Genomic DNA, 24,811 nt, shown 5'->3' with positions numbered 1-24,811 from the left:
CGCCTGGGTGGCACAGTCAGTTAAGCGATGGACTCTTGATTTCAGCTCAGGTCACGAGATCCAGCCTGTGTGTCAGGCTCTGCACTGAGCCTGGAGCCTGCTTAAGATTCTCTCTCTCTCCCTCTGTCCCCCCACCTCCGCACGTACATGGACATGCACTCTCTCTCTATTAAAAAAAAATTCCAAACCGAAATAAATACTTGAGACTTTAATTCGAAGTACTGGTGAGAAAGCACACCTGGAAGCATCCTGGAAAATCTTCTGAAATTTATTCCTGAATACATACAAAAGACCTAAATATCCTGTAATAAAGAATTACAAAACAATGTGTATTGTGGTCTAATCTTTCGGGGAAAACACACATATACATAAGCATATATGTATGCATATAAGGAGGGTGAAAGCACTTGTAATAAAATGTTCAAAGATGGGGCGCCTGGGTGGCTCAGGTGGTTATTCATCTCACTCTTGGTTTCGGCTCAGGTCATGATCTCAGGGGGATCAAGCCCCGTGTGGGGTGGCTTGTCCCTCTCCCTCTGTTCCTCTCCCTGCTCACATGCTCCCTTTCTTTCTCTCTGTCAAATAAATAAATAAATAAATAAATCTTTTAAAAAATGTTTAGAGTGGTTGAAGAATTATAGGTAACTTTTACTTTAAATAAAGTAATATAACAAAAGAATTTTAAAAGTTTATATGAACACTTTGGTAAGCAGCAGCACCTAATCATCTCAGACACTGATTTTGGAAGTGCAACAGTGCCATTCTTTCCTCCTACCCTAGGTATTTCTAAGGGGAATGGCAGAAGTAGTGAGGTAGATAAGAACTACGAGACGCCAGGCCTTTCCTAAGTAATCTCTAAACCCAATGTGGAGCTGAACTCACAACCCCAAGATCAAGAATCCCATGCTAAAAAAATCTTTAACAAAAAAACAAAAACAAAAAAGAATCCCATGCTCTACTGACTGAGCCAGCCAGGTGCCCCCAACCAGGCCTTTCTTGAAGCTCAAACTTTGTGTGACCTTGTGTGTGATGTGGAGTAGACATTGTTTGTGACCATGGTAACTATGATTCTGTGACACTTGGTGCTGTGTTTGAGCTCTTCAGATAACTGTTGGGGATGACGGCTAAGTAGGCATAAGGGCAGTTTGTGGTTGGGGAGTGGTTGTTTTTGTTTTACTATATATATGTGTCTGTGTCTGGGGTAGTGGGATGATGATAAACGTGAGTTGTATTATGTCTTTTTGGCTTTGTGTTGTATGAATCTACAGTTGAATACTGGAATGTCTCCCTAACTGCCTGATTACGAGCCTGGGTGTAACGCTTTGCGTAATTGTGCTTTTTTTCTTTTATGCAAGTATCTGAGGCTCACACAAATAGCCACCTGCAATCATGGTCACAACCACATACAAACTCCATTCACACAAATGGCCACGCAGACAATTACACTGTCACAAAAGCACGATCCGAATCCAGTCGCTCTCACAACTAACAGCCAAATATCCTTAGTCCGGAGACACACTCATAGTTTCCTTCAAGCACTCACAACAACCCCATCTATCCTCCTAGAGCAGCTCCTGCACTTTGGAGGCCTAACGCTCCAGACACTCCTCTTGCCCAGGCCTGGAGTTCCAGGAGTCCTTACCTTCAGCATCCTCAGGAAGGGCTCTGGTCCAAATTCTGATTTGCATTCCAGGTGAGGCCGCACGCCTACCCTCGCACACTCCGCTGGTCGAGTAAAAAGCCCTCACGTGCCTCTGCGGCCGACCAGTCAGCCAACGTTCCTACCGGAAATAGCTTTGAACCGCTGTGTCCTCTGGGAAACGTAGTCCAAAAGGAAAGCGCCGGGGAGCTGAAAGTGGTAAATCTTCTGCCGCGTTTCGGGATGCACCTGCGCAGTTTCATCGGGCCTGGAGTGACGCTACCACCTCTCCCTTTCGAAGGCTCAGACCCGAATATTGGGTCTGAATCCGGGTCCTCGGATTCCTCTGAGGGCGGATTTCCCCAAGCCTGGCACCGTGGCTGTCCCTACCTCTCAAGGTGGACGCGCACGTGCTGTGATTTGAGGGAATTGTTGTTGTCCGATGCGGAGGGATCCGGCCTTCGTCTGTAAGGTGGCTGTGGGAGATGTGTTTTCTGAGTCCGAAGGTGCGAGTGGCCGAGGGTGAGTTTGATCGAGAGGGAGAGGATGTATATGTTACACCGACTGAGTGTGTCCTGAATGAGGAAATTAGTTTGTGAGACGTTTCTGAGACCGTTTGAAATAGTGGTCGTGATGTATACCCGTGTGGGGCCACGCGCAGTGATTGTGAAGTGGTGTAATATAACGTGGCTTAGGAGTGAGGGGCCATTTGAGACCTGTGATTGATTACGCATGCTTGTAGGTGGCGCGACTATGCGGGCAGTGAGTTTGTAAAGTTTTGTGGGAGGCTGTTTGTGTTGGGTCTACGTATGACTAGCAGGAGCGGTTGGCTGAGAGGTAGGTGTCCGTCGCGAGAAGGGAGGAGGCTGGTCTCCCTGATGGACCCTGATGGATGAAACAGATACTTGGGCCAGGCAGAGCTGATCCTGAGCCTTACCTGTATGCGTGCGAGAGGCGTGAAGCGACATTGTGGGGTCTAAGTGTGTGCGAGAAACCAGAATTGACTGAGAGGGGTGGAAACTAGTACAGATTATCTGCCAGAAGAGGCAAATCTAAAGATTTTTAACCTTGCTAAAAGTACAGAAACCCTATCTCAAAGTGTCATATGAAGAAATTTATCTGTGAGAACAAGTGGTTGTGTTTCTGGGTCTGATTCTTGGTCACGTGTATGAGTTGGTTTGCATTTGATACTGTCCAAGGTGTTGAGTGAAATATACAAAGTATGGGAAAGTGGTTTGTGACTGTACCCAAGTCTCTGAATGAATTGTATGACAGTGCAAGAGCAGGTGATTAAACATTGTGACTTTGAGGTTGATATATGTGAGTTTTAATTGAGTATGATTGGGAGATCTGTGAGAGATCTAGTAAATTTGTTTTTGTGTGTTTGAATGCAACTTATGCAAATTAAAATCTGGATGGAAGATAATGTGTGTGGTTGTGATCTGAATGTAGTTACTATATGAGAGACTGCAATATTAAGAGTGTGAGATTGAGAACTCTAAGCTTCCTGCAACATAGGTTTTACTTGAAAATTAAGTTTCCAGCGGAAATTTTTAAAAATTTAAGTATAACTTAAAACGTGGATTTTAAAAATATGAAATAATTTATTGTGATGAATGCAAAATGATCATGAAAGATTTTTTGTTAATCTCTGTTATAGGGTAACTGGGAGTATGGTTAGTTTTCTTCGGTGGAAGTGAAATAGATGGGAAGTCTAAATTCTTAGTCGATCTGTATAAGTGAAAGAGTTCTAGTCAAGTGAACAAAAGCCTAACTTGAATAATAAAAAGTCATGGACTGTCAGTCAATTCTTAAGACTTGACCCAGTATACTGACCCAGAACCCCTTGAATGAAAAACCCTGCTACACTGCCAAAAATTTATGCTGATAATTTTCCCCCATGCCTTCCTATAGGAACCCACAGCCTTTACCAGGAAGACCATACTTTGAGGAAAAGGAAATAATCAGACCTTGGACACTGGCCTTGAGCTGACACTAATTCCAGGAGACCTAAAACCTCACTGGTCTACCAGTCAGGGTAGAGGCTTAAGGAGGTCTAGTGATCAATGTTGTTTTAGCTAAGGTCTATCTCACAGCAGACCCAGTAGGTGCCTGAATCCATGCTGTGGTTTTTCCCCCAGTTCTGGAATGGATAATTGGAACAGACATACTCAGCAACTGTCTCTCTGGCCTGTTGAGTGAGGAAAGGACAAGTGGAAACTACTAAAACTGCCTCTACCTAAAAATAAATAATAGACCAAAAGAAATACTGCATTCCTGGAGGGATTGCAGAGATTAGTGCCATTATTAAGAACTTTAAAAATGCAGGGGTGGTGATTCCCACCATATACCCATTCAACTTGCCTATTTGGCCTCTGCAGACAGAAATCTTGGAGAATGACAGTGGGTTATCATAGGCTGGTGGTGACTCCAACTGCAGCTGTTTTACTAGATGTGGTTTCATTACTTGAGCAAATTAACATTCCCTGGTACCTGCTATGCGATTACTGATCTGGCAATTTTCCCCCTCCATCCCTGTAAATAAAGACAACCAGAAGTAACGGTTTTCACTTGGCAATAACAAGTAATATACCTTCAGTGTCCTACCTCAGGGGTACATCAGCTCCCCAGCCCTGTAACTTAGTTTACATGTATAATAATTTAGTTCACAGGGATCTTAATTATTTTTCCCTTCCACAAGATGTCACACTGGTCAATTACATTGATGACATTATGCCATTGGACCTAGTGAGCAAGAAATGGCAACTACTCTAGATTTACTGATAAGACATCTGGGTGTCAGGGTTGGGAAATAAATCCAACAAAAACTTAGAGGCCTTCTACTACCTCAGTGAAGTTTCTAGCGATCCAGTGATGTGGGGCATGTTATGATATCCCTTCTAAGGATGAAGGATAAATTGTTGCATCTGGCTCCTCCTACAACTAAAAAAGAGGCACAAAGCCTAGTGGACCTCTGGATTTTGGAGGCAGCCTATTCCTCATTTGGGTGTATTACGTTGGCCCATTTACCAAGGGATGTGAAAAGCTGCTAGTTTTGAGTAAGGCCCAGAACAAAAGAAGGCTATGCAACTCTGCAACAGGTCCAAACTGCTATGCAAGCACTTTGCCTCTTGGGCCAAAAGGCTCAGTAAAGCCAAGGGTGTTTGAAATATCAGAGGCAGATACTGATGCTGTCTAGGGCCTTTGGCAGGACCCTATAGATGGGTCACAGTTCAGGCCCTTAGGATTTTGAAGCAAAGCCATGCCATTTTCTGCAGTTAACTACTCTCCTTTTGAGAAACAGGTTTTGGCCTGCTACTGGGCCTTAGAGACTAAACACTAAACCATGGGCCACCAAGTTACCATCATAAACGGGGTGTAATCTGACCCAACAAACTATTAAGTTCGGTGTGCATAGCAGCACTTTCATAAAATGGAAGTGATGTATAAGTGATTGGGCCAAGTATGCCCTGAAGGCACAAGTAATCCTACTGGTCAGAGCTTTAAGCAGTGCACCTGGTTTTTGTTTTGTTTTGTTTTGTTTTGTTGCTTGGAAGAAGAAATGGTCAGATGTGCGATTACATACTGATTCACAGGCTGTGGCCAGTGGTTTGGGTGGTCAGGAACTTGGAAGGAACATGATTGGAAAATTCATGCGAAGGAAGTCTGGAAAAGAGGTACAGACCTCTTTGAATGGGTAAAAGTGAAGTTCTTTGTGTCCCATGTTAAATGCTCAGCAGAGGAGGGTTTTAATAAAGTAGATAGGATGACCCAGTCTGTGGACATCAGTTGGTTTCTTTCCTCAGCCACCCCTGTCATCACCCAATGGGTTCTTGAACAAAGTGGCCATGGTGGCAGTGATGGCAGCTGTCCATGGGTTCAGCAACATGGGTGTCCACTCACTAAGGCCAACCTGGTTACAGCCACTGCTGAATGCCCAATCTGCTAGCAGAGACAAACAGTGAGTCCCCGATATAGCACCATTCTCTGGTGGCAGGTTGATTACATTGGACTGCTTCCATCATGGAAGGGGCAACATGTTTTTTCTTAATGGAACAGACACTCCAGATACAGATTTGCCTATGTACATAATGCTTCTACCGAAACTACCATCAGTGAACTTACAGAATGCCTTATCCACTATCATGGTATTCTAAACAGCAGTGCTTCTGGTCAAGGAACTCATATCACAGTAACTGAAGTGCAGCAGTGGGCCCATCCTCATGGAATTCACTGGTCTTCCCAAGTTCCCCACCGTTCTGAAGCAGCTGGCTTGACAGAATGGAGTGATGTTTTGAAGACTCAGTCACAGTGCCAGCTAGGTGGCAGTATCTTGCAGGGCTGGGGCATGGTTCTGCAGAAGGCTGTGTATGCTTTGGTATCAGCATCCAGTCTCTGGTGCTGTTTCTCCCATAGTCAGGATTCACAAGGCCAGGCATCAAGGGGTTGAATTGGGAGTGACAGCACTCACTATTACCCCTAGTTACCCAATAGCACAATTTTTGCTTCCCCTCCCCACAGCCTGTGCTCTGCTGCATAGAGGTCTTAGTTCCAAAGGGAGGAATGCTTCCACCAGGAGATACAGTGATTCCATTTAACTATAAATTAAGACTGCTACCCAACCGCTTTGGGTTTCTCATCCCTCTGAATCAAAAGGCAAAGAAGGGAGTAAGTGTGCTGGCTGGGGTGATTGATCTTGACTACCAAGGGGAAGTTGGACTGCTACTCCACAATGGAGATAAGGAGGAGTATGTCTAGAGTACAGGAGATCCTTTGGGGCATCTCTTAATATTACCCTGCCCTATGATTAAAGTGAATGGCAAACTACAAACTATAAAGGCAGGGTTACTCATGGGCCAGACACCCAAGAATGAATGTTTGGGTCACCCCACCAAGTAAAGAACCATGACCAGCTGAGGAGCTTGCTGAGGGCAAAGGGAATATGGAATGGGTGGTGCAAGAAGGTAGTTATAAATGCCTACTACAACCACGTGACCAGTTTCAGAAATTGGGACTATAATTGTCATGAGTGTTTATTTTGTTGTGTGTTTGTACGTATGTATATAAATATCTTTGTTCCTTTTTTATACCATTATCATGTAATATAAGATGTATTGACCTTATAGTATGTAAGTATTGTTAACTTTACATAATAATATTTAAGTTGTGGGATATAAGGGAGAAAAGTAAACATCATGCAAGACTTTGCACCCTCTTCTGGGGAAAGGATTCGTGTATTTTCTGGTTGTATGCAGGATAGTTGTATCATGTTAGGTGGAAGTATGTCTGTTACTGTTTTTATTCAGATTATTATACTATTTTATTCAGATATTATACTGTTTTATATCAGATATTAAGTATGTCCTTGTTACTGTTTTTATTCAGATATTAAGTATAGTTTAAGGACATGCAGGTGCCAAATTGACAAGGGGTGGACTTTATGAAGCCTAATTTTATGTAACTTGGCTGGGCACGATGCCCAAATATTTGGTCAAATATCATTCTGGGGGCGCCTAGGTGGCTCAGTCGTTAAGCATCTGCCTTCGGCTCAGGTCATGATCCCAGGGTCCTGGGATCGAGCCCCGCATCGGGCTCCCTGCTCGGCGGGAAGCCTGCTTCTCGCTCTCCCACTCCCCCTGCTTGTGTTCCCTCTCTCACTATGTCTCTCTCTGTCAAATAAAGAAATAAAATCTTTAAAAAAAAAAAATATCATTCTGGATGTTTCTGTGAAGGTGTTTATTAGATGAGATTAACATTTAATTTAAATTAAAGCAGATTATCCTCCAGAATGTGGGTGGGCCTCATCTAATCAGTTGAAGGCCTTGATAGACTAAAGACTGCTCTCTCCCAGAGCAGAAAGGAACTCTGCCAGCAGGCAGCTTTTGGACTCAAACCGCAGCTGTTCCCTGGGTGTCCAACCTGCTGACCTGACCTATAGATTTCAGACTTAACAGGCTTCTACAATCTTATGAGCCAATTCCTTAAAATCTCTTTCTTAACTCAATACACACAGACACACACATACATCCTGTTGTTTCTGTTTCTCTGGAGAACTCTGACTAATACACTATTATAAGGACATGTATTGTCTAATTTAATCCTCATGAGAACCCTGTGAGGGAGGTATTACCATTCTCAGTAAACTGCTTAGGCAAGTGAGGCATCAAGGGCTGAAATAAGTTGTGAAATGTCACAGAGTTCCTGAGAGATGAAACTAGAACTTGAGTTCCAAAGTCCTCAATCTTTATTTAACTACCAGATTCTACTATTTTCCAACTCTATACCTTCTGCTGTATTTCACTAAGCCATTCCTGATGAGTATCTCTCTTTGACAATTAAATTGAGGCCAAAATCATAGTGATTATAGTGTGGTCTATCATATCTTATTTAACACATTGTTTATTCTGAAACCTTTTTTTTACTAATTATTATCAAGAATTCTTTTTTAAATTATTCATTTGAGAGAGAGAGAGCACACACACGAGCGGGGTGGGGGGATGGGCAAGGGGGGAGAGAGAGACGCAGACTCCCCGCAGAGTGGAGAGTCCAACTCAAAGCTCAATCCCAGGACACTGGGATAATGACCTGAGCCGAAGGCAGACACTCAACCAACTGAGCCACCCAGGTGCCCCTATTATCAGGAATTCTTCAGTGAACATCTTTGTAATACTTATTTATTTTTAATTCTTCCTAAGTATCCAGAAGTGGGATTTCTATCTAAGACATTAGACATGCCTACAGTGTACCAGAAGTTGTGCCTATGTATTAGGATGAAACACAGATGAATAAGATATAATTGCTACCTTTATGCTGTTCATAATCCAACAGGGGAAATAAAAGTAGGTCAAAGGTAATATCAGATAAAGGGCTAGTATCCAAAATCTATAAAGAACTCATCAAACTCAACACCAAAAGAACAAAGAATCCAATCAAGAAATGGGCAGAAGACATGAACAGACATTTTTCCAAAGAAGACATCCAAATGGCCAACAGACACATGAAAAAGTGTTCAATATCGCTCGGCATCAGGGAAATCCAAATCAAAACCTCAATGAGATACCACCTCACACCAGTCAGAATGGCTAAAATTTACAAGTCAGGAAAGGACAGATGTTGGCGGGGATGCGGAGAAAGGGGAACCCTCCTACACTGTTGGTGGGAATGCAAGCTGGTGCAGCCACTCTGGAAAACAGTATGGAGGTTCCTCAAAAAGTTGAAAATAGAGCTACCATACGATCCAGCAATTGCACTACTGGGTATTTACCCCAAAGATACAAAAGTAGGGACCCGAAAGGGTACGTGCACCCCGATGTTTATAGCAGCAATGTCCACAATAGCCAAACTGTGGAAAGAGCCAAGATGTCCATCGACAGATGAATGGATAAAGAAGATGTGGTATATATATACAATGGAATATTATGCAGCCATCAAAAGGAATGAGATCTTGCCATTTGCAACGACGTGGATGGAACTGGAGGGTATTATGCTGAGCGAAATAAGTCAAACAGAGAAAGACATGTATCATGTGACCTCACTGATATGAGGAATTCTTAATCTCAGGAAACAAACTGAGGGTTGCTGGAGTGGGGGGTGGGGTGGCAGGGATGGGGTGACTGGGTGATGGACACTGGGGAGGGTATGTGCTCTGGTAAGTGCTGTGAATTGTGCAAGACTGTTGAATCTCAGATCTGTACCTCTGAAACAAATAATGCAATATATGTTAAGAAAGAAAAAAAGAAGAAGAAGAATGTAGCAGGAGGGGAAGAATGAAGGGGGGGAAATCGGAGGGGGAGAAGAACCATGAGAGACGATGGACTCTGAAAAACAAACTGAGGGTTCTGGGGGGGGTGGGAGGATGGGTTAGCCTGGTGATGGGTATTGAGGAGGGCACGTTCTGCATGGAGCACTGGGTGTTATGCACAAACAATGAATCATGGAACACTATATCTAAAACTAATGATGTAATGTATGGGGATTAACATAACAATAAAAAAAATTTAAAAAAAAAAGTAGGTCAAAGGTAGAACATAACAAAGACCTCTGGAGAAGTGCAATGATAAACCATGGGAATTGACAAGAAAGAATCCTAACTATAGCAGCATGTCCAAATTATTGTGAATTCACAGGAACTCTTGAATGTGAATTTTCCCTAGTCAAGTTTATGCCCTACAGTTTTGACTCCCTTGATGTTGGGTCCAAAGGGAAACTAATAAAGCAAGGTGATTCTCTCACTGGTTGCAGGGCATTATGGCTAATATTTCAGAAGTGAAATAAATTCTTCCATCAAAAGACATAAAACAACTAGACCAGGGTTTGAGCCTCTTAGCTCTTCTCTAGGCAGAAACCCCTAGGTATGCTTGGAAACAAACTGTTAGAAGGGACATAAGACAAACCATTCATAGCCAACTATATTTAGAATATGCTGAGCTATAAATCTAACCTAAGGACCCATAACAGACTTTTTTTCACCTATTTTTAAAGAAGTTCCCTTTAATAAAATTTCTTAAAAAATAATCTAAAATCAAGACATTCTTGATTCTTCTAAAGAAAATAGGAAGTAAATTTAAATTTATATAAGTTATGGAAGTATACTTAAACCAAAAATCAGTATCACAGACTAGAAATCAATAATGTTAACATTTAGAGGTATAAATCCAGATATTTTTCTTTTTTTTTTTAAGATTTTATTTATTTATTAAATGACAGAGAGAGACACAGCAAGCGAGGGAACACAAGCAGGGGGAGTGGGAGAGGGAGAAGCAGGCTTCCGCGGAACAGAGAGCGCAATGCGGGGCTCGATCCCAGGACCCTGAGATCATGACCTGAGCCCAAGGCAGACGCCTAACAACTGAGCCACCCAGGTGCCCCCAGATATTTTTCTTTCTATTGCTGATGTATGACATTCTATCCGTAATGATATATATGACCTTTTGGTAAATGGAATAGTTGTACATGTTGTGTAGTAACCTGCTTAAGCCACTGTCAGTATATTTTGAATTTTTCTCTGTTTTTTGGTTATTCCTCAATTTAATTTTTAATAACCACGTAATATCTTATTGTGAGGAACTTCTGGAATTTATTATATTTGTATATTCTTGCTGGACTCAGAAAGCTGAACCATGCCAGAGAAATTCCTTCTATATGCTGCCTAGCTCCCACATCTGGCCCACCTTCCCCTTTCTTCCAGGGTCATATGGGGCTAGAGTTTGTGGAGTTGGAATGTTTTTGTCATTGGCAGTACTATCACTTCCAAAGACGTCCATCAAGTTCTCCCAGGGGAGGAGTGAGTGCCTAAACCCTGTTCAGAAGGATGTAACTACAAGGATGGGATGTTGGAGCCTGATTTTGCCCATTAAGAATATTTTCGCTCCACTACATCAAAAAAAAAATTTTTTTTTGCTCATTATTTATAATCTGCCTACTGGAAGTATCCTCCTTCAATATGACTCTCTGGAGAGCCTTTGAAGAACTGATTTGGGAGCGCCTGGGTGGCTCAGTCGTTAAGCGTCTGCCTTCGGCTCAGGTCATGATCTCAGGGTCCTGGGATCGAGCCCACATCGGGCTCCCTGCTCCGCGGGAAGCCTGCTTCTCCCTCGCCCACTCCCCCTGCTTGTGTTCCCTCTCTTGCTGTGTCTCTCTCTGTCAAATAAATAAATTAAATATTTTTTTAAAAAAAAAGAATAACTGATTTGGCATTTGTATAACTGGAAACAACTGCATTTTGTTTTTACTGAGGCTTCATTTTCTTGAGATCTAAGGTGATTTCATCTTCCTCTGGCCCTTTTTCCCTGATTGGCAGCACCTCAGCAAACCCAAGTCCCATTTCATTTCCTATATATAGGAGTTTATATCTCTCAGCCAGGTGTGATTTCCTTATCAGAGGAACAGAGACAGCCCTGAATGGTAGAGAAACCAATGAGTAAACAGGCTCCAGGAAAAGGGAAGCCATTGCAGTTAAAAGCTCAGCTGATATGAAAAGCTAGAACTTTAAGATGTTTGAGCAGCTTTCTTTAGCCTGAATTCTCAAAGATACATCACCATCATCCCCATTCTGTGTCTGTAGCTATTTCTATAATTATTTTGTGAATGTAAAAGAAATAAATAGAGCATTAAAATTCAGAAAACAGGGAATCCTAAAATAACAATAGTCTACTATGAACATTTATTGTAAATCCCTTTACCCTCCCTGTATATGTAGACTTTCCTTTCAAAAATAGAATTGGCTACACATGGCTATTATGAAACCTACCTTTCTTACCTAACACTAGTGAACATTTTTCCATGCCAACAAGTAAAGGTCTAGAGCATCTCTTGTAATGTAAAAAACTTCCATTTTTTAAAAGATGGAAGTGTATCTTCAGAGTAAATTCCTAATATTGAATGTCAGGTAAATATATACTTGAATAGCAGTGGTTTGAACTGCGCAGGTCCACATATAGGCAGTAACTATTGTTATTGGTAAGGATTCCACTCAACAGTAGGCTATTAGTAGTTAAGTTTTGGGGGGAGTCAAAAGTTACACATGATTTTCAGCTGCACAGAGGATAAGCATCCATAACCCCTGTGTTGTTCAGGGTCAAATGTAGATATTTGTGTTTTTTTTTTTAATGTGGATAGTTTTTAAACATACTGTTATATGCCCCACTATAAGGCTTGTACCAGCAATATATGATACTGCCTAATCCCCTCTGTATTAGTTTTCTGTGGCTGCTGTAACAAATCATCACAAACAATTATTTTCTCTCATAGTTCTGGGGCCAGAAGTCCAAAATCAAGAAGTCATCAGAGCCAGACTCCCTCTAAAGACTCCAGGGAAGAACCTGTTCTTTGCTTCTTCCACGTTCTAGTGGCTGTAGGTATTCCTTGACCTGTGGCCCCATCACTCCAATTTCTGCTCCATGGTCACATTGCCTCCTCTTCCTCTGTCAAATCTTTCTCTGCCTCACCCCTACAAAGACACTTGTCATTGGATTTAGGGTCCACCCAGACAATCCAAGATAAACTCTTCATCTCAAGATCCTTAATTTAATTATATCTAATTGAATTAATTTCCAAATTAACATTCCTAAGTTAGGACCTAGACATATCTTTTTTGGAAGTCACCATGCAGCCCATTTACCCTATCTTAATAACAATATGTTGTTATATTTAAAATTTTTGCCATTCTGACAGGTGGGAAATGGTGCCAGTATCATTTTAATTTCCATTTCTCTTTTCTACATTTAAGCGCTTTTACATATTTTTTGTGAATTGTTTGTTCCTTTTAGCCATTTTTTCTGTCAAATTTGTTGGTATTTCCCTCAATTTTAAGAGTTTTTTAAAATTGGGGTATAATTGACATATAACTTAGTTTCAGATGTACAACATAATGATTCAATATTTGTATATATTGTTAAATGAAGAGTTTTTTTTAATATTAGGAATTCTTACAGACTGAATTATGTCCCTACTCCCAGTTCATAATGTTGAGGCCCTAATCCCTTGCACCATACCTTAGAATGTGACTTTATTTGGAGATAGGGCCTTTAAAGAGTTAAGTTAAAGTGAGGCTGTTAGGGTGGACCCTAATCCAATCTAACTAGTGTCCTTATAGGAAGAGGAGATTAGGGTATACAGAGAGACATGTGTGATGCATACATACAGAGAAAAAACCACATGAGGACACAGCGAGAAGGCAGTCATCTTCAGGCCAAGCAGAAGCAACCTCAGGAGAAAGTAAACCTGCCAACACCTTCATCTTGGACTTCAGCTTCCAGAACTATGAGAAAATTAATTTTTGTTGTTTAAACCATCCAATTGGTGGTATTCTGTTATGATAGCCCTAGCAAACTAATACAGGAATATTAGCCCTTTATTTGTGATACATCTTGCAAATATTTTTTCCCAATTTGTAAGTTGTCTTTTGATTTTATGTTTTTTTCTAATGTAGTCAGATCTTTGAATATTTTCTCTTATTGCATCTGTTTTCGGAATCATAGTAAGAAAGTTCTTTCTTACATCGAGGTTAAAGAGGGATTCACTGATGCTTTCTTCTAAGACCTATATGGTTTCATTTCTAATGTTTACATTCCTAATCTATTTGGAGTTTATTCTTGTGGTATGATAATGTAAGGATATAATTCTATTTTTTTCCAAATGGCAAACCAGGAAACTTGTCCCAGCTATGTGCTTATATTTTAATTTTTTATTTTGAGATCATTGTAGATTTACATGCAGTTGTAAGAAATAATAGATCCCACATAACCTTCCCTCAATGGTTATTTCTTGTAAAATAATAGTACAATATCATGACCAAGATATTGATATTGATACAGTCCACAGAACTTATATCTTTTGTCGGTTTTACATGCACCCATTTGTGTATCTATGTGTATATTTAGTTCTATGCATTTTTATCATTTGTGCAGAGTCCTGTGACAACCACTACCATCATGATTCAGAACAGTTCAATCCCAAGGATCCCTTTTGCTACCCTTTTATAGTCACAGCCACCTCCTCTCCACCCAATTCCTGGCATCCTCTAAGCTACTCTCCATCTCTATAGTTTTGCATTTTAAGAATGATACCTAAATGGATTCATACAGTTTATAACTTTTATGAGATTGGTTTTCAGTTAGCATAATTCCCTTGAGGTCCACCCAAATTGTGAGTTTCAATGGTTCATTACTTTTTTTTTTTTTTAAAGATTTTATTTATTTATTTGAGAGAGAATGAGAGAGAGAGAGAGCATGAGAGGGGGGAGGGTCAGAGGGAGAAGCAGACTCCCTGCTGAGCAGGGAGCCCAATGCGGGACTTGATCCCAGGACTCCAGGATCATGACCTGAGCCGAAGGCAGTCGCTTAACCAACTGAGCCACCCAGGCGCCCCGGTTCATTACTTTTATTGCCAGTGTTTTTCCATGGTAAAGATAAACCCTAGTTTGTTTAACCATTTACCTGTTAAAAGACATTTGGGTTATTTCCAGTTTGGGGTTATTATAAATCTACTATGAACATTCACGTATAGGTGTTTGTGTAAACCTATGTTTTCATTTCTCTGGGATAAATGGCGAAGATTGCAGTTGGCTGGGTCGTATGGTAAGCTATACACTTCTTTTATTGTGAAACTTCACTTATTTCAATTTTGTTCATTCCCAGCTCTGTGGATACCCTTATCCTTAGGAATTTATGTTGGCAGCATCACTGGTCATAAGGGGAATGCAAATTAAATATAAATGTACTACTACACACCCATTAGAATGGCTAAAATTCAAAAGACTGACGATAATAATGCTGATCGGGTGAGGCAGCTGGAATTCTCATACATAGCACGTGGGAGCATAAAATGGAACATTCACTTTCAAACACTACTTTGCAATATTTATTAAATCTAAACATTTACTTTCTAATCTAGCAATTCTGTTTTTGGGTACATAATACAAACAACTGATTTCATATGCATGCCAGAGACTGACACAAGAATGTTCATAGTAGCTTTACTCATAATAGCCAAAAACTGGAAACTCAAATACTCCATCAACAAGGGAATGGATAAATAAATTATGGCACATTCAGACAATATAATACTATACAATACTATGTTAAGTTACAAGCTACTGCTGCATACAGCATGGGTGGCTGTTACGGATACAATGTTGGCTAAAAGAGGCCAGACACAAAAGTACATACTGTATGATTGCAGTTCTGTAAAGTTCAATTATTGTGATAGAGGTCAAAATAATGGTTAACTTAGAGGTATATTGATTGGGAAGAGACATGAGGGAGGCTTCTGGGATGTTGGAGTTTATCAAATGGTGGTTGTAAGGGTTTATAAAAGAAATCATTAAGCTATGATTTTAAGATCTGTGTTCTACTTTGTACAAAAGTCTTATTTAAAATGAAGGAAAAGAAATTATATATGCTCAGTAAATGGCAGGTCTATGATATGAATCCACATTTCTCTAACTACAAAATCAGTTCTCTTTGATTCTGGTTTTTTGTCCCAGACGCCCAGATTTTATTACATTAAATGAAACCTCAGCATAGGTAATTAATTTAAGCAAACAAACACAACTTCCACTAAAGGTAGATTTAAAGGATTGATAATATCCTATATTAGTAGAATAGACACTCTTTATGGTATGTTGGTGAAAATTTAAGCAGGGCAGTTGATGAAGGTATGTAAGTCGATTTTAACTTTGAAAGCTTCATTCTCAACAATGTTTAAGACTTTAAGATATACATGTTCACAAAAAGGAGTGTGCAGTGAAATGCTGTATGGGGAAAAGCTAGAAAGAAGTTAAATATCCTTCAATAGGGAAATGTCTTAGTCAAAACATTTGTGACAGTTTGTAATTTGATGACATGAAAAGCTGTTCACCATATTTTGTTAGATGAAGAAGGTAGATTACAAAACAGTATTGTGGTGTGATTCTGTTTTGAATGAATAAATCCTATATGCCTATATCCATGTGTTAATTCACAGAGAAACAGATGAAATGATTTGGAATAAAATGTTCAAAGAAGCTGTTTCTACATGAGCTTTATTTTAAGCTTTTCTGTATTTTCTAAATTTCTGAATTAAGAATGTACTAATTTTACAGTCAGAAAAAATAATGGAGCGAATCCCTCCCTCTTTGAAAGCAGAAGAAATAATAGGAGATATGTGTATGAAACATGGAGTAGACTTCTGTAGTGGTATGAATTCTGGCTATAAGTGGCCTGAAGTTTCTTCATAGATGTGAAGCCTTTCAGATTCTACTACCTTAAAGGTCTTAATTTTGAAACTTAAGATTTTTTTTAATTTAAATTCAGTTAGCCAAAGTATAGTACAAAACCTAGGATTTTAATACACAATGGATTCCTCTTGCTGGTTGCACCTCAGTTACCTCGGCTCAGATCCCTTATTGCCAGTCTCTCCACCAGCCATTGCTCCAACAAGGAAATCACATCTGCCTTGGAAATTAATTAATACTAAACCCTGCATGTAGGAGAAGAAATGGGACTTAGGCCTGATGTGGCTATGCAGAAATTCAGACCGTTCCTTTGATGATTAGGCAGAAAAGGAAGTTAAGAAAGTAATCTGAAGGATCGGGATGATGACACTTTAGAAAACACAGCAGAGATGTCCATTTCTACCTCCAGGAATCTTAAATCAGTCCTTCAGAAAATTAGCTAAGTACCCTAACGAGTCACAATGAAGGAAGTAAGATGGCTCCACAATGCAGATTTTGAATTGGAAAGGGGGAAAAAGATACTGTAATCATGGAGACCCAGTTGATTAGTTAAATAAATGTATATAGAACCTGTATCACACCCTTGAACAAATTTCTCTAAGTGGGTTGAGTCATCTATATTGCACTCAGCAGAAGTCAATACCACATTCCTAAGTCTACATACCCATGAAATGACAGGAACCATGTCCTGCTAAGGTTCTGGAAGGGAATGTAAAGTTGGTGAAGACATGGGAGCTGGACAGTAAGAAGGAGTTGCTCAGTAAAGTTAATAGTTAAATAAATTATAAAATATCCATGTAAAAGAATACCAAGATAAACAAATGCAAAGCTGTAGGAAGTAATTAAGGATATAGAAAAATTTCAAGATATAATACCAGTAGAGAAATCACTTTACAAAACAGGTTGACCAATACAATTATATCAATATGGAGTGATAGATTTAAAAAAAGTCTAGAAAGTTAAACACCTGTTTCAGTTATCTATTGTTATGTAACCATCCCCAAAATTTGTGGCTTAAAACAAAAAACATTCATTAGCTCATTATTCTGGGGTTGGCAAATTTGGCTTGGCTTGGCTGAGCGGTTCTACTAATTCCACTCATCTGATAGCAGCCACTGGCTTGGTGGGGGCTGGATGGTCTAATACGGTCTCAATGAAATATCTGGCAGCTATTGCTGAATGTCAGCTGGGTTTCTGTCTCCAGGTGATCTTTTGTCTTTAAGCAAGCTAGTCATAACCTTCAGTTTGAAGTCGTCTCAGGGCAGGAAGAGGAAAAGGGCAAAAGCTGCAAGACCTCCTAAGGCTTTGTCTCGAAAGTCTTACAACATCACTTTCACCACATGCTATTAGTCAAAGTACATCACAAGGCCCTGCCTAATGGTAACCTAACCATTTCACAGAAGAACTTCTCTGAAAAACAAAGAGAACAAGGGCAACAAAAGCCCCAACCTTGAGCTTGGTTTCATATATGCCCAGTAATGTTTTATTTTATCCCGGCTCTTCACTCAGAGAAGAGCACTGCAGGGGAAGGGGAGGGAATCATCAGACACCAGACCTTTCTTGGAGCACAGACTAGTGAAATCGGAAGAAGTTCTTCAACACCACACAGCCTCTTGCCATCTATCACACACAGACGGAAGTAAAAGGGAGATGGGGAGTACTGCTAATCCTTTTTAGTATCAAAGGAAAAAGCCAGGGTCACTGACATCCAAGGCTGAAACTTTCTCTAAGTTCACAGGAAGTTTCCTGGGGAGACAGCTTTGGGAATGATGTGGTTCTGAAACATGGAACTTGACCTCAGCTCCCAAGGGAGATCCTCTGAGGAAGGAATCCTTCTCCTAGGACTCTTCCAAATGTCTTCCTGGGACTCTTCCAATTCTAAAATTCATTCCAAAAACAGGTGTGTGCTTTTTTGCTTGTATGTAACCTTTATACTACCACTCAAATATCTGACTCCCTTTTGGTGACCTTTTCTCTGCAGCTGGGGTCCATGGCTCTAAAGCAGGAGAAAAAAGGAAGTTGCAGGGAACCCAGGCATATACAAATCCTAAGAAAGGACAGAACCTAAAATTGGCCCCTAGATGGGCAACATCATCTTCACTGATACCCCCCACTGTGTTAAGCACGAAGCTAGGCACTGGAGGTGGGGGTGCCCTGACAAGGCAGCTCAGGCCATGCTTCGGTGCAGCGCGACTTGAGTTAACATAGGCATTGCAGTCTTCACAAGCACAGATACACTCTCAGAGAAGTCTTCAACAGACCCCTCAGTCCCGACGTTAAACCCAGAACTGAAGACACGAAGCTCTATCTCATTACACAACCAAACTCGTACCGGTCAGAGAATTAAAAGCCTCTTCCATCACACTAGGTAACAACTAGGCACTATCTTATGATGGGCAGTCTCAAACCCCACAGTGCCACATGCCTCACATCCCAGCCGACTGGTCACCCACAATGTCCTGCATCCGATTCGGGACACACACGCAAATCACACACCTGTCACAGCCACATCACCGCACATACTCGCACTCGGCTTCGTCACGGCCACAAACGCGCATACACAGGCTTGAGCCCCAGGCTCCACACACCCTGTCAGCACTGGGGGGGCGATGGGCTTCCTCACCGTGCGCGACGGTTGCCACTCGGAACGCGACGACTTTCAGGGTTTCGGGCGATAACCAGAGAGAACCCAGGAATCAAAGTTCTTTTCCAAAGGCTGCACAGGGGCTGTGGGAAATGTAGTTCAAGGGCGGAAGAGCCCGTATGTCGAGAAGGCGCGCGCGCGCCACCGCGCGCGCGGAGCCCACGGCCTGAAACACCGAGCCGCGGAGACACTTGGGAGGTACAGCCCGCGCGGGAGTACGCAGGCGCAGACGGCTGGCCAGTGGTCGAAGGTGAGGCTGGTGGGTCTTAGGAAGGCGGAGGAGGCGGGTGATGGCGGGACCCGTGGGGAATGCCGAGGAGGGAGGCGGGAACCTGGGCTGAGAAAAGCGGGGAAGGAAGAGGGAACCTGGGCCAAGAAGGCCGGGGAGGAAGGCGAGAGTCTGGGCCCTACAGAGAGCGAGGAGGGAAGCGAGAACCTAAGTAAAAGAAGGAACCAGGATCCAGGGCCGAGGAACGCCGAGGAGGGAATAGGGAGCCCGGGCCGGGGAGCGCCCTAGAGGCAACTGGTAGTCCAGGCTGGACAGCGCCGAAAAGGAAACTGGAAGCCCGGGGCTGGTGTGAGGATGGGGAGGGCAGGAATTTTGTCTGTGTTTTTCTCCCCCGTAAGGAAACTCCAAGTCTAGGAGTGCGGCCTGGCACACACGGGCGTTCAGTTCGTGTAGCTTTTTGTGGCTGTCCTTGTGTAGTTTGGGCATGTGTTACTCCGGGTGACGTTGTGGAACCGGTTGTTTGTGAAAGTGATAAGGTCTCCGTGTGTGTCTAATTTTTAAAATAGGTTGCGAGTCGATTTGTGTTTGAGACTGCATGCGACTTTGGAGAAACGACAGTAAAGGGTTTGTGAGTAAAATTTTGCTACTTTGTATAGAAGTCTGTTACAGGCTCTGTGAGATTAGCATGACGTGTGTTATGGGATTGTGATTGTGTCGTGGGTGATATAATTGTGTCTTTGTCTAATTTTTAAAGTGTTTTGTGTGCACAGTCCGCGGTAATTCATGAATATTGTTTATTGTGTGACTGAGATGGAGCGCTTGAGAAATTGGATGCATGACCAGTTAAATATGTATTTAGGTTATCTGAATTTTGGCCTTTTTATACGCTTGTAAAATTTGACCCTGTGGCAATTAGACAAGTGAAATAGAGATTTTTTTTTTTTATGGAGAAAAGGAAGTAAAATAAAAATAATTTTCAGATGGTAGGATTGTATATTGGGAAACCCCACACTGACTAATAACTTGTATGTTCAAATGAGTAGAACACCATTTGGGAAGACACACATAAAAAATTTCTCCCATAATTGCCACTCAAAGTTTCTATTTGGGTGAATCTCTTTATTTCCCTGCTGCTGGATGCATTCCTAGACAGATTCAGTAATTTCTTCAGTCATTCTGAAGACTGAATCTGTTGAACATTCAAATATAAGATTAGTCTCATCATCTAATAGCTATTTAAATAAGAGTCTCTATAGAAATCAATACTTTGAACTTGTTTTAAAAGTAAAAACTCTCCCTCCTGCTGGAAGCCTGCGAGGAAAAGAGTACATGATCAGTTTCTTCTTTAATTCCTCAACCTCTATTTTGTCTCCTCCTTATCCCCTCTAGGTGGGTAGTCTCTAGCTGGAATGGATTGGGAGCTGGAAAACAGGAGACAAGTCAGAAGTCAGGGACAAGAAGAGACTAACATAATTGGTACCGTTATAATTTAGTGTAAGTCATCTCTTAACCTTCTGAGAGAACCCACTGCTGGGAACTTCCAGATACACTTCCCTTCTCATGGGTGTAGCCACTTCTCTAGCTGTCTCCTCAGTGTTTTCTCTGAGCATGCAGTAGTCCACCTGCTCTGGTGGGTCTTGTTGTCTCTCCAGTGAGTCCTCTTGGACAAGAGGATCCAAGTCAACCCAGGCAGGCTCCATCCATGGGTTGCCATCTAGAGCTCAGGTGAGAATTAGCCCTCTCAGTCACTTTGCCCTCTCAAATCCTGGAAATATGTACATTTCCCCCAAAATTCTCTCACCACTTTGGTTTCCAGTGGCATCAGCCTCTGAGGGGCCCCTTGTTTTCTTCCCCTGGAAAACTATGCCCTAAAAACGATTTTTACTCTCCTAGACATTTCCTTCTCTCAGCCTCTCCAGCCTCTTAAAGTTGGGGTTAAATTAATGATAGCAAACCTTACGTTTTTTACAAGATTTTATTTTAGAATTAGGGACACTTAGAAGCTTGTTTTGCTCACCAGCTTTGGGATGTCTGCTGAGACTGAGAGAAAAATTTCTAAGTTACCATACTGTTACAAACAATAACAACAATTAGAAAACTCGGAGGCTTGTTGGAAAAAACATTGACAAATCAATAGGCTTTCTATGTGTGCTTATATGTATGTATATATATGTATCAGAAAACTATGGAAAATGGCCAGTGGCCATCAAAAATATGAGATACAAAGGATTTTGTAATCTGTGAAAAAAGAATGTTCCTAAGGGACTCAAAAAGTCAGACTTGAATAAAAGAACAGGAAGACACAAAGTGATAAAGTGTTAAAACTCCCTAACATCGTGCAGTTCCATTAAAATTTCAGTAAAATTTTTGAACTTTCTAAAATTCTTAGGAGAATATGAACAAGCCAAAAATTCTGAAAGAAAATAATGAAGGGGGAAATAGCCCAAACCTGATACTAAAATATGTTTGAAAACTGTAGTAACTGAAGAGTCATCCAGACAATTAAATGAATAGATTAGTGAAACTAAATATAAAATCCAAATCTACTCAAATATATAAAGGAAATAAAGTACATGATGTCAGTTTTGATGAAGGGAGGAAATAATGTTATTGAACACCTAACGGTACTAAACCAGATGGTCAATAATCTGTTATAAGTTATTTTTGCATAGGAAAAACAAAGACAATTGAGAAACTATAAAAAATTATTTTAAGTGAATGCAATATTTCCGGGGCGCCTGGGTTGCTCAGTTGGTTAAGGGTCTGCCTTCGGCTCAGGTCGTGATCCCAGGGTCCTGGGATCACACATCGGGCTCCCTGCAGAGCCTGCTTCTCCCTCTCCCTCTGCCTGCTGCTCCCCCTGCTTGTGCTCTATCAAATAAATAAATAAAAATATTCTTTAAAAAAAGAATACAATATTTCCTTCCTTTTAAAAAGATCTAATAACCAATCTAGAAAATAAAAATATGATAGAGAAATGAAAGAATTATAAGAGACCATTCACATGAGAAACTAAGGATGTTTTTTAAACTTATGGGAAGAAGCTTATTTTCTGTCATAATAAAAAAAATAGGGGCGTCTGGGTGGCTCAGTTGGTTAAGCGACTGCCTTCGGCTCAGGTCATGATCTCAGGGTCCTGGGATTGAGCCCTGCATCGGGCTTCCCGTTCAGCGGGAAGCCTGCTTCTCCCTTTCCCACTCCCCCTGCTTGTGTTCCCTCTCTCGCTGTCTCTCTCTCTGTCAAATAAATAAATAAAATCTTTAAAAAAAAAAAGAAAAGAAAAATAAAAGCTAGAACTACAATTTCTACCTATTAGATAGGCAAGCATCTAGAAGTTTATATCCGCATTTGTCAGGGTGTGGGGTGACAGGTATTCTCATATATCGTTGTTGATAGTATAAATGGTAGAGCCTTATGGAGAGCAGCTTGGAGGTAGGCTACTAAGAGAGAAAAGATGGTGCTAGAAAGAAGGGGAACTTGCCCAAAATCTAACCTGTTGCCCAAGAGCCTGTATCTCTGGATTTGGGGATAAAATAAGATCTGTCTAGCTCATTCTCCCCCCATAAATGATGTGGAATGTGCAGAGTGGTCAAGGGCCAAAGTAAGGGAAACGGAGGCAATTTCAATTGAGTCCTAAGTCACAAGAGAGCTGTAAGGCATGTATAGTGTCATGTGGCTTCATTTCATCTCAGCTTTGCCTTCATAGGAACTGCCTCTTTTCCAAAGAGGAACCCAAAGGAAGACTGGTCACCTCTTGCAGATCTCAAAACCATGGCTCAGGTGAGGTGATGATTTCTCTCTCCTTTCCAAAATCATCTTTTTTTTTTTTTTTCTTAATGGATATTTGAGCATTTGTCTTTCTTGCACTAAATCCTCCTGCCTATCATCCCCTACAGAGAAGTGGTCCTCATTTCTTCCCATATTGGCCAGATAAGTCTTTTCCTTCCACAAATGCTCCTTCTAATTTTAACCAGTGTTCACACATTAAGTGGGTATATCACTGAACATCTTTCTCAGTCTTCTCCCAGAGGCAGAGTTGGGACAAAAAAAGCGTTTCCTCAAATGAGAACATATTACTGCATGAACTTGGCTTTAGATAAAAACAGTCAAGAGGGAGATGGAATTGATATATTGCTATTAATAAGTGGCAAGGAGTCTTGTCTTGTGGCTTTGAGAATAGAGCTATGCTGAGAATCTTACTTTTCTCCTGTCTGATCCTTCAGTTTTGCTCATAGCTGCTAACAATTCCTAAAAATCTGTGGCTTGCCAATAACACTCCCCCATTATGCTAATGGTGTTCCTATGTTTAAATTTCTTATAATGGGGCGCCTGGTGGCTCAGTCGTTAAGCGTCTGCCTTCGGCTCGGGTCATGATCCCAGGGTCCTGGGATCGAGCCCCACATCGGGCTCCCTGCTCGGCAGGAAGCCTGCTTCTCTCTCTCCCACTCGCCCTGCTTGTGTTCCTGCTCTCACTATCTCTCTCTCTGTCAAATAAATAAATAAAATCTTTAAAAGAAAAATAAAAAATAAAACTAAATAAATTTCTTATCCTTTTATATTTGGATGCAGGAGAAGTAAATGTATATGCTTAGATCACCATACTGCATTACAAGTTTTAACTCTTGAAATATTCTGTTCTTGGTTTCAAAGTCGTTACTCTCTTGGTTCCTTCAGAAAATTCGTCTTTAGGGGCACCTGGGTAGCTCAGTCGGTTAAGCATTCGACTCTTGGTTTCGGCTTAGAGCATGATCTCGGTGTTATGGGATTGAGCCCCTTGTCCAAGTCTCCTTGGGATTCTCTCTCTCCCTCTCCCCCTATGCCTCCCTCCCCCACCCCGCTCACATGTGCATGCTCTCTAAATAAATAAATAAAATCTTAAAAAAAAAAAAGAAAATTCATCTTTGTATCTGGACGTCTTAAATACTAGTGTCCTCCAGATTTTTTATTGGTTCTCTTCTCTTTAGTCTCCTGTTCCTATTCACAATCTACCACTAGTCTAATGATGCTCACATAATTTTAAACCTGAAACTCTGTCAGAACCATATCCAATCTCCAACTAAATATCACCACCTGCATGTTCCACAGATACTTCAGGCATATGGCCAAGATTTATCTCATTATCTCCTGCCCATCCTATTCTTTCTTGTTTTGTTTTCAGTCTGCTTTTGGCCCCAGTCCCATACCCACCTACTAATACAGCTAGCTTGAGTTAAATAAATGTCTCTCTTCCACTGCATAATTTAGTGGTAAATATTATTCCTTATAACACAGTTCCTTCATCCCCACTGATATCTTTATTTTGAGTGCCTCTTGCATCCCGTGGTCACTTGTTTTCCCATTTAACACCTTTGCTCCTTTTCTAGTCCTCCAAGTGCTCACCCCAGTGCTCACGTTTGGATCTTTGTGTTTCTGTGCTTTTCTGTTTAACTGTGTGTGTGGGTGTGGGTGTGGTAAAATATACGTAATATAATATAAAATTTCACCATTTTAGCCATTTTTAAGTTTATAGTTTAGTCCCATTAAGTACATTCACAGTGTTGTGTAACCAGCACCATTATGTATTTCCAGAAGGTTTTCATCATCCCA

At 41.1% G+C, this 24,811-nt stretch overlaps 2 protein-coding genes and 1 pseudogene across 7 annotated transcripts in view; 2 read left to right on the top strand and 1 right to left on the bottom strand.

Annotated features, from left to right (window-relative positions):
* ZNF461 (zinc finger protein 461) overlaps nt 1-19,160 on the bottom strand; it is a 51,173-nt gene extending 32,013 nt beyond the window's left edge. For 2 of the 6 annotated variants that reach the window (XM_036068028.2, XM_078063285.1), the window contains exons 1-2: nt 18,976-19,157; nt 1,643-2,214 (exon numbers count right to left, since the gene is read on the bottom strand). The gene's annotated coding sequence lies outside the window, so the exon portion shown is untranslated. Of the gene's footprint in view, nt 1-1,642; nt 2,215-18,975 lie in introns of all 6 variants that reach the window. The other 4 variants (XM_036068032.2, XM_036068031.2, XM_036068029.2 and 1 more) reach the window with 4 other exon arrangements.
* Nucleotides 5,073-6,659, top strand: LOC144378761 (uncharacterized; annotated as a pseudogene).
* A 124-nt stretch (nt 19,161-19,284) lies between the features above and the next one.
* Nucleotides 19,285-24,811, top strand: part of ZNF567 (zinc finger protein 567) — a 70,977-nt gene continuing 65,450 nt past the window's right edge. Inside the window, 3 exon segments of the mRNA XM_036068014.2 lie at nt 19,285-19,853; nt 20,615-20,719; nt 22,932-23,005. Of these exon segments, the coding sequence (XP_035923907.2) occupies nt 22,997-23,005 (9 nt within the window). The 5' untranslated portion in view covers nt 19,285-19,853; nt 20,615-20,719; nt 22,932-22,996.

Source organism: Halichoerus grypus, chromosome 15, assembly GCF_964656455.1.
Source record: "Halichoerus grypus chromosome 15, mHalGry1.hap1.1, whole genome shotgun sequence".
NCBI classification, from domain to species: Eukaryota; Metazoa; Chordata; class Mammalia; order Carnivora; family Phocidae; genus Halichoerus; species Halichoerus grypus.
This window is presented reverse-complemented; position numbering and strand designations above follow the sequence as displayed.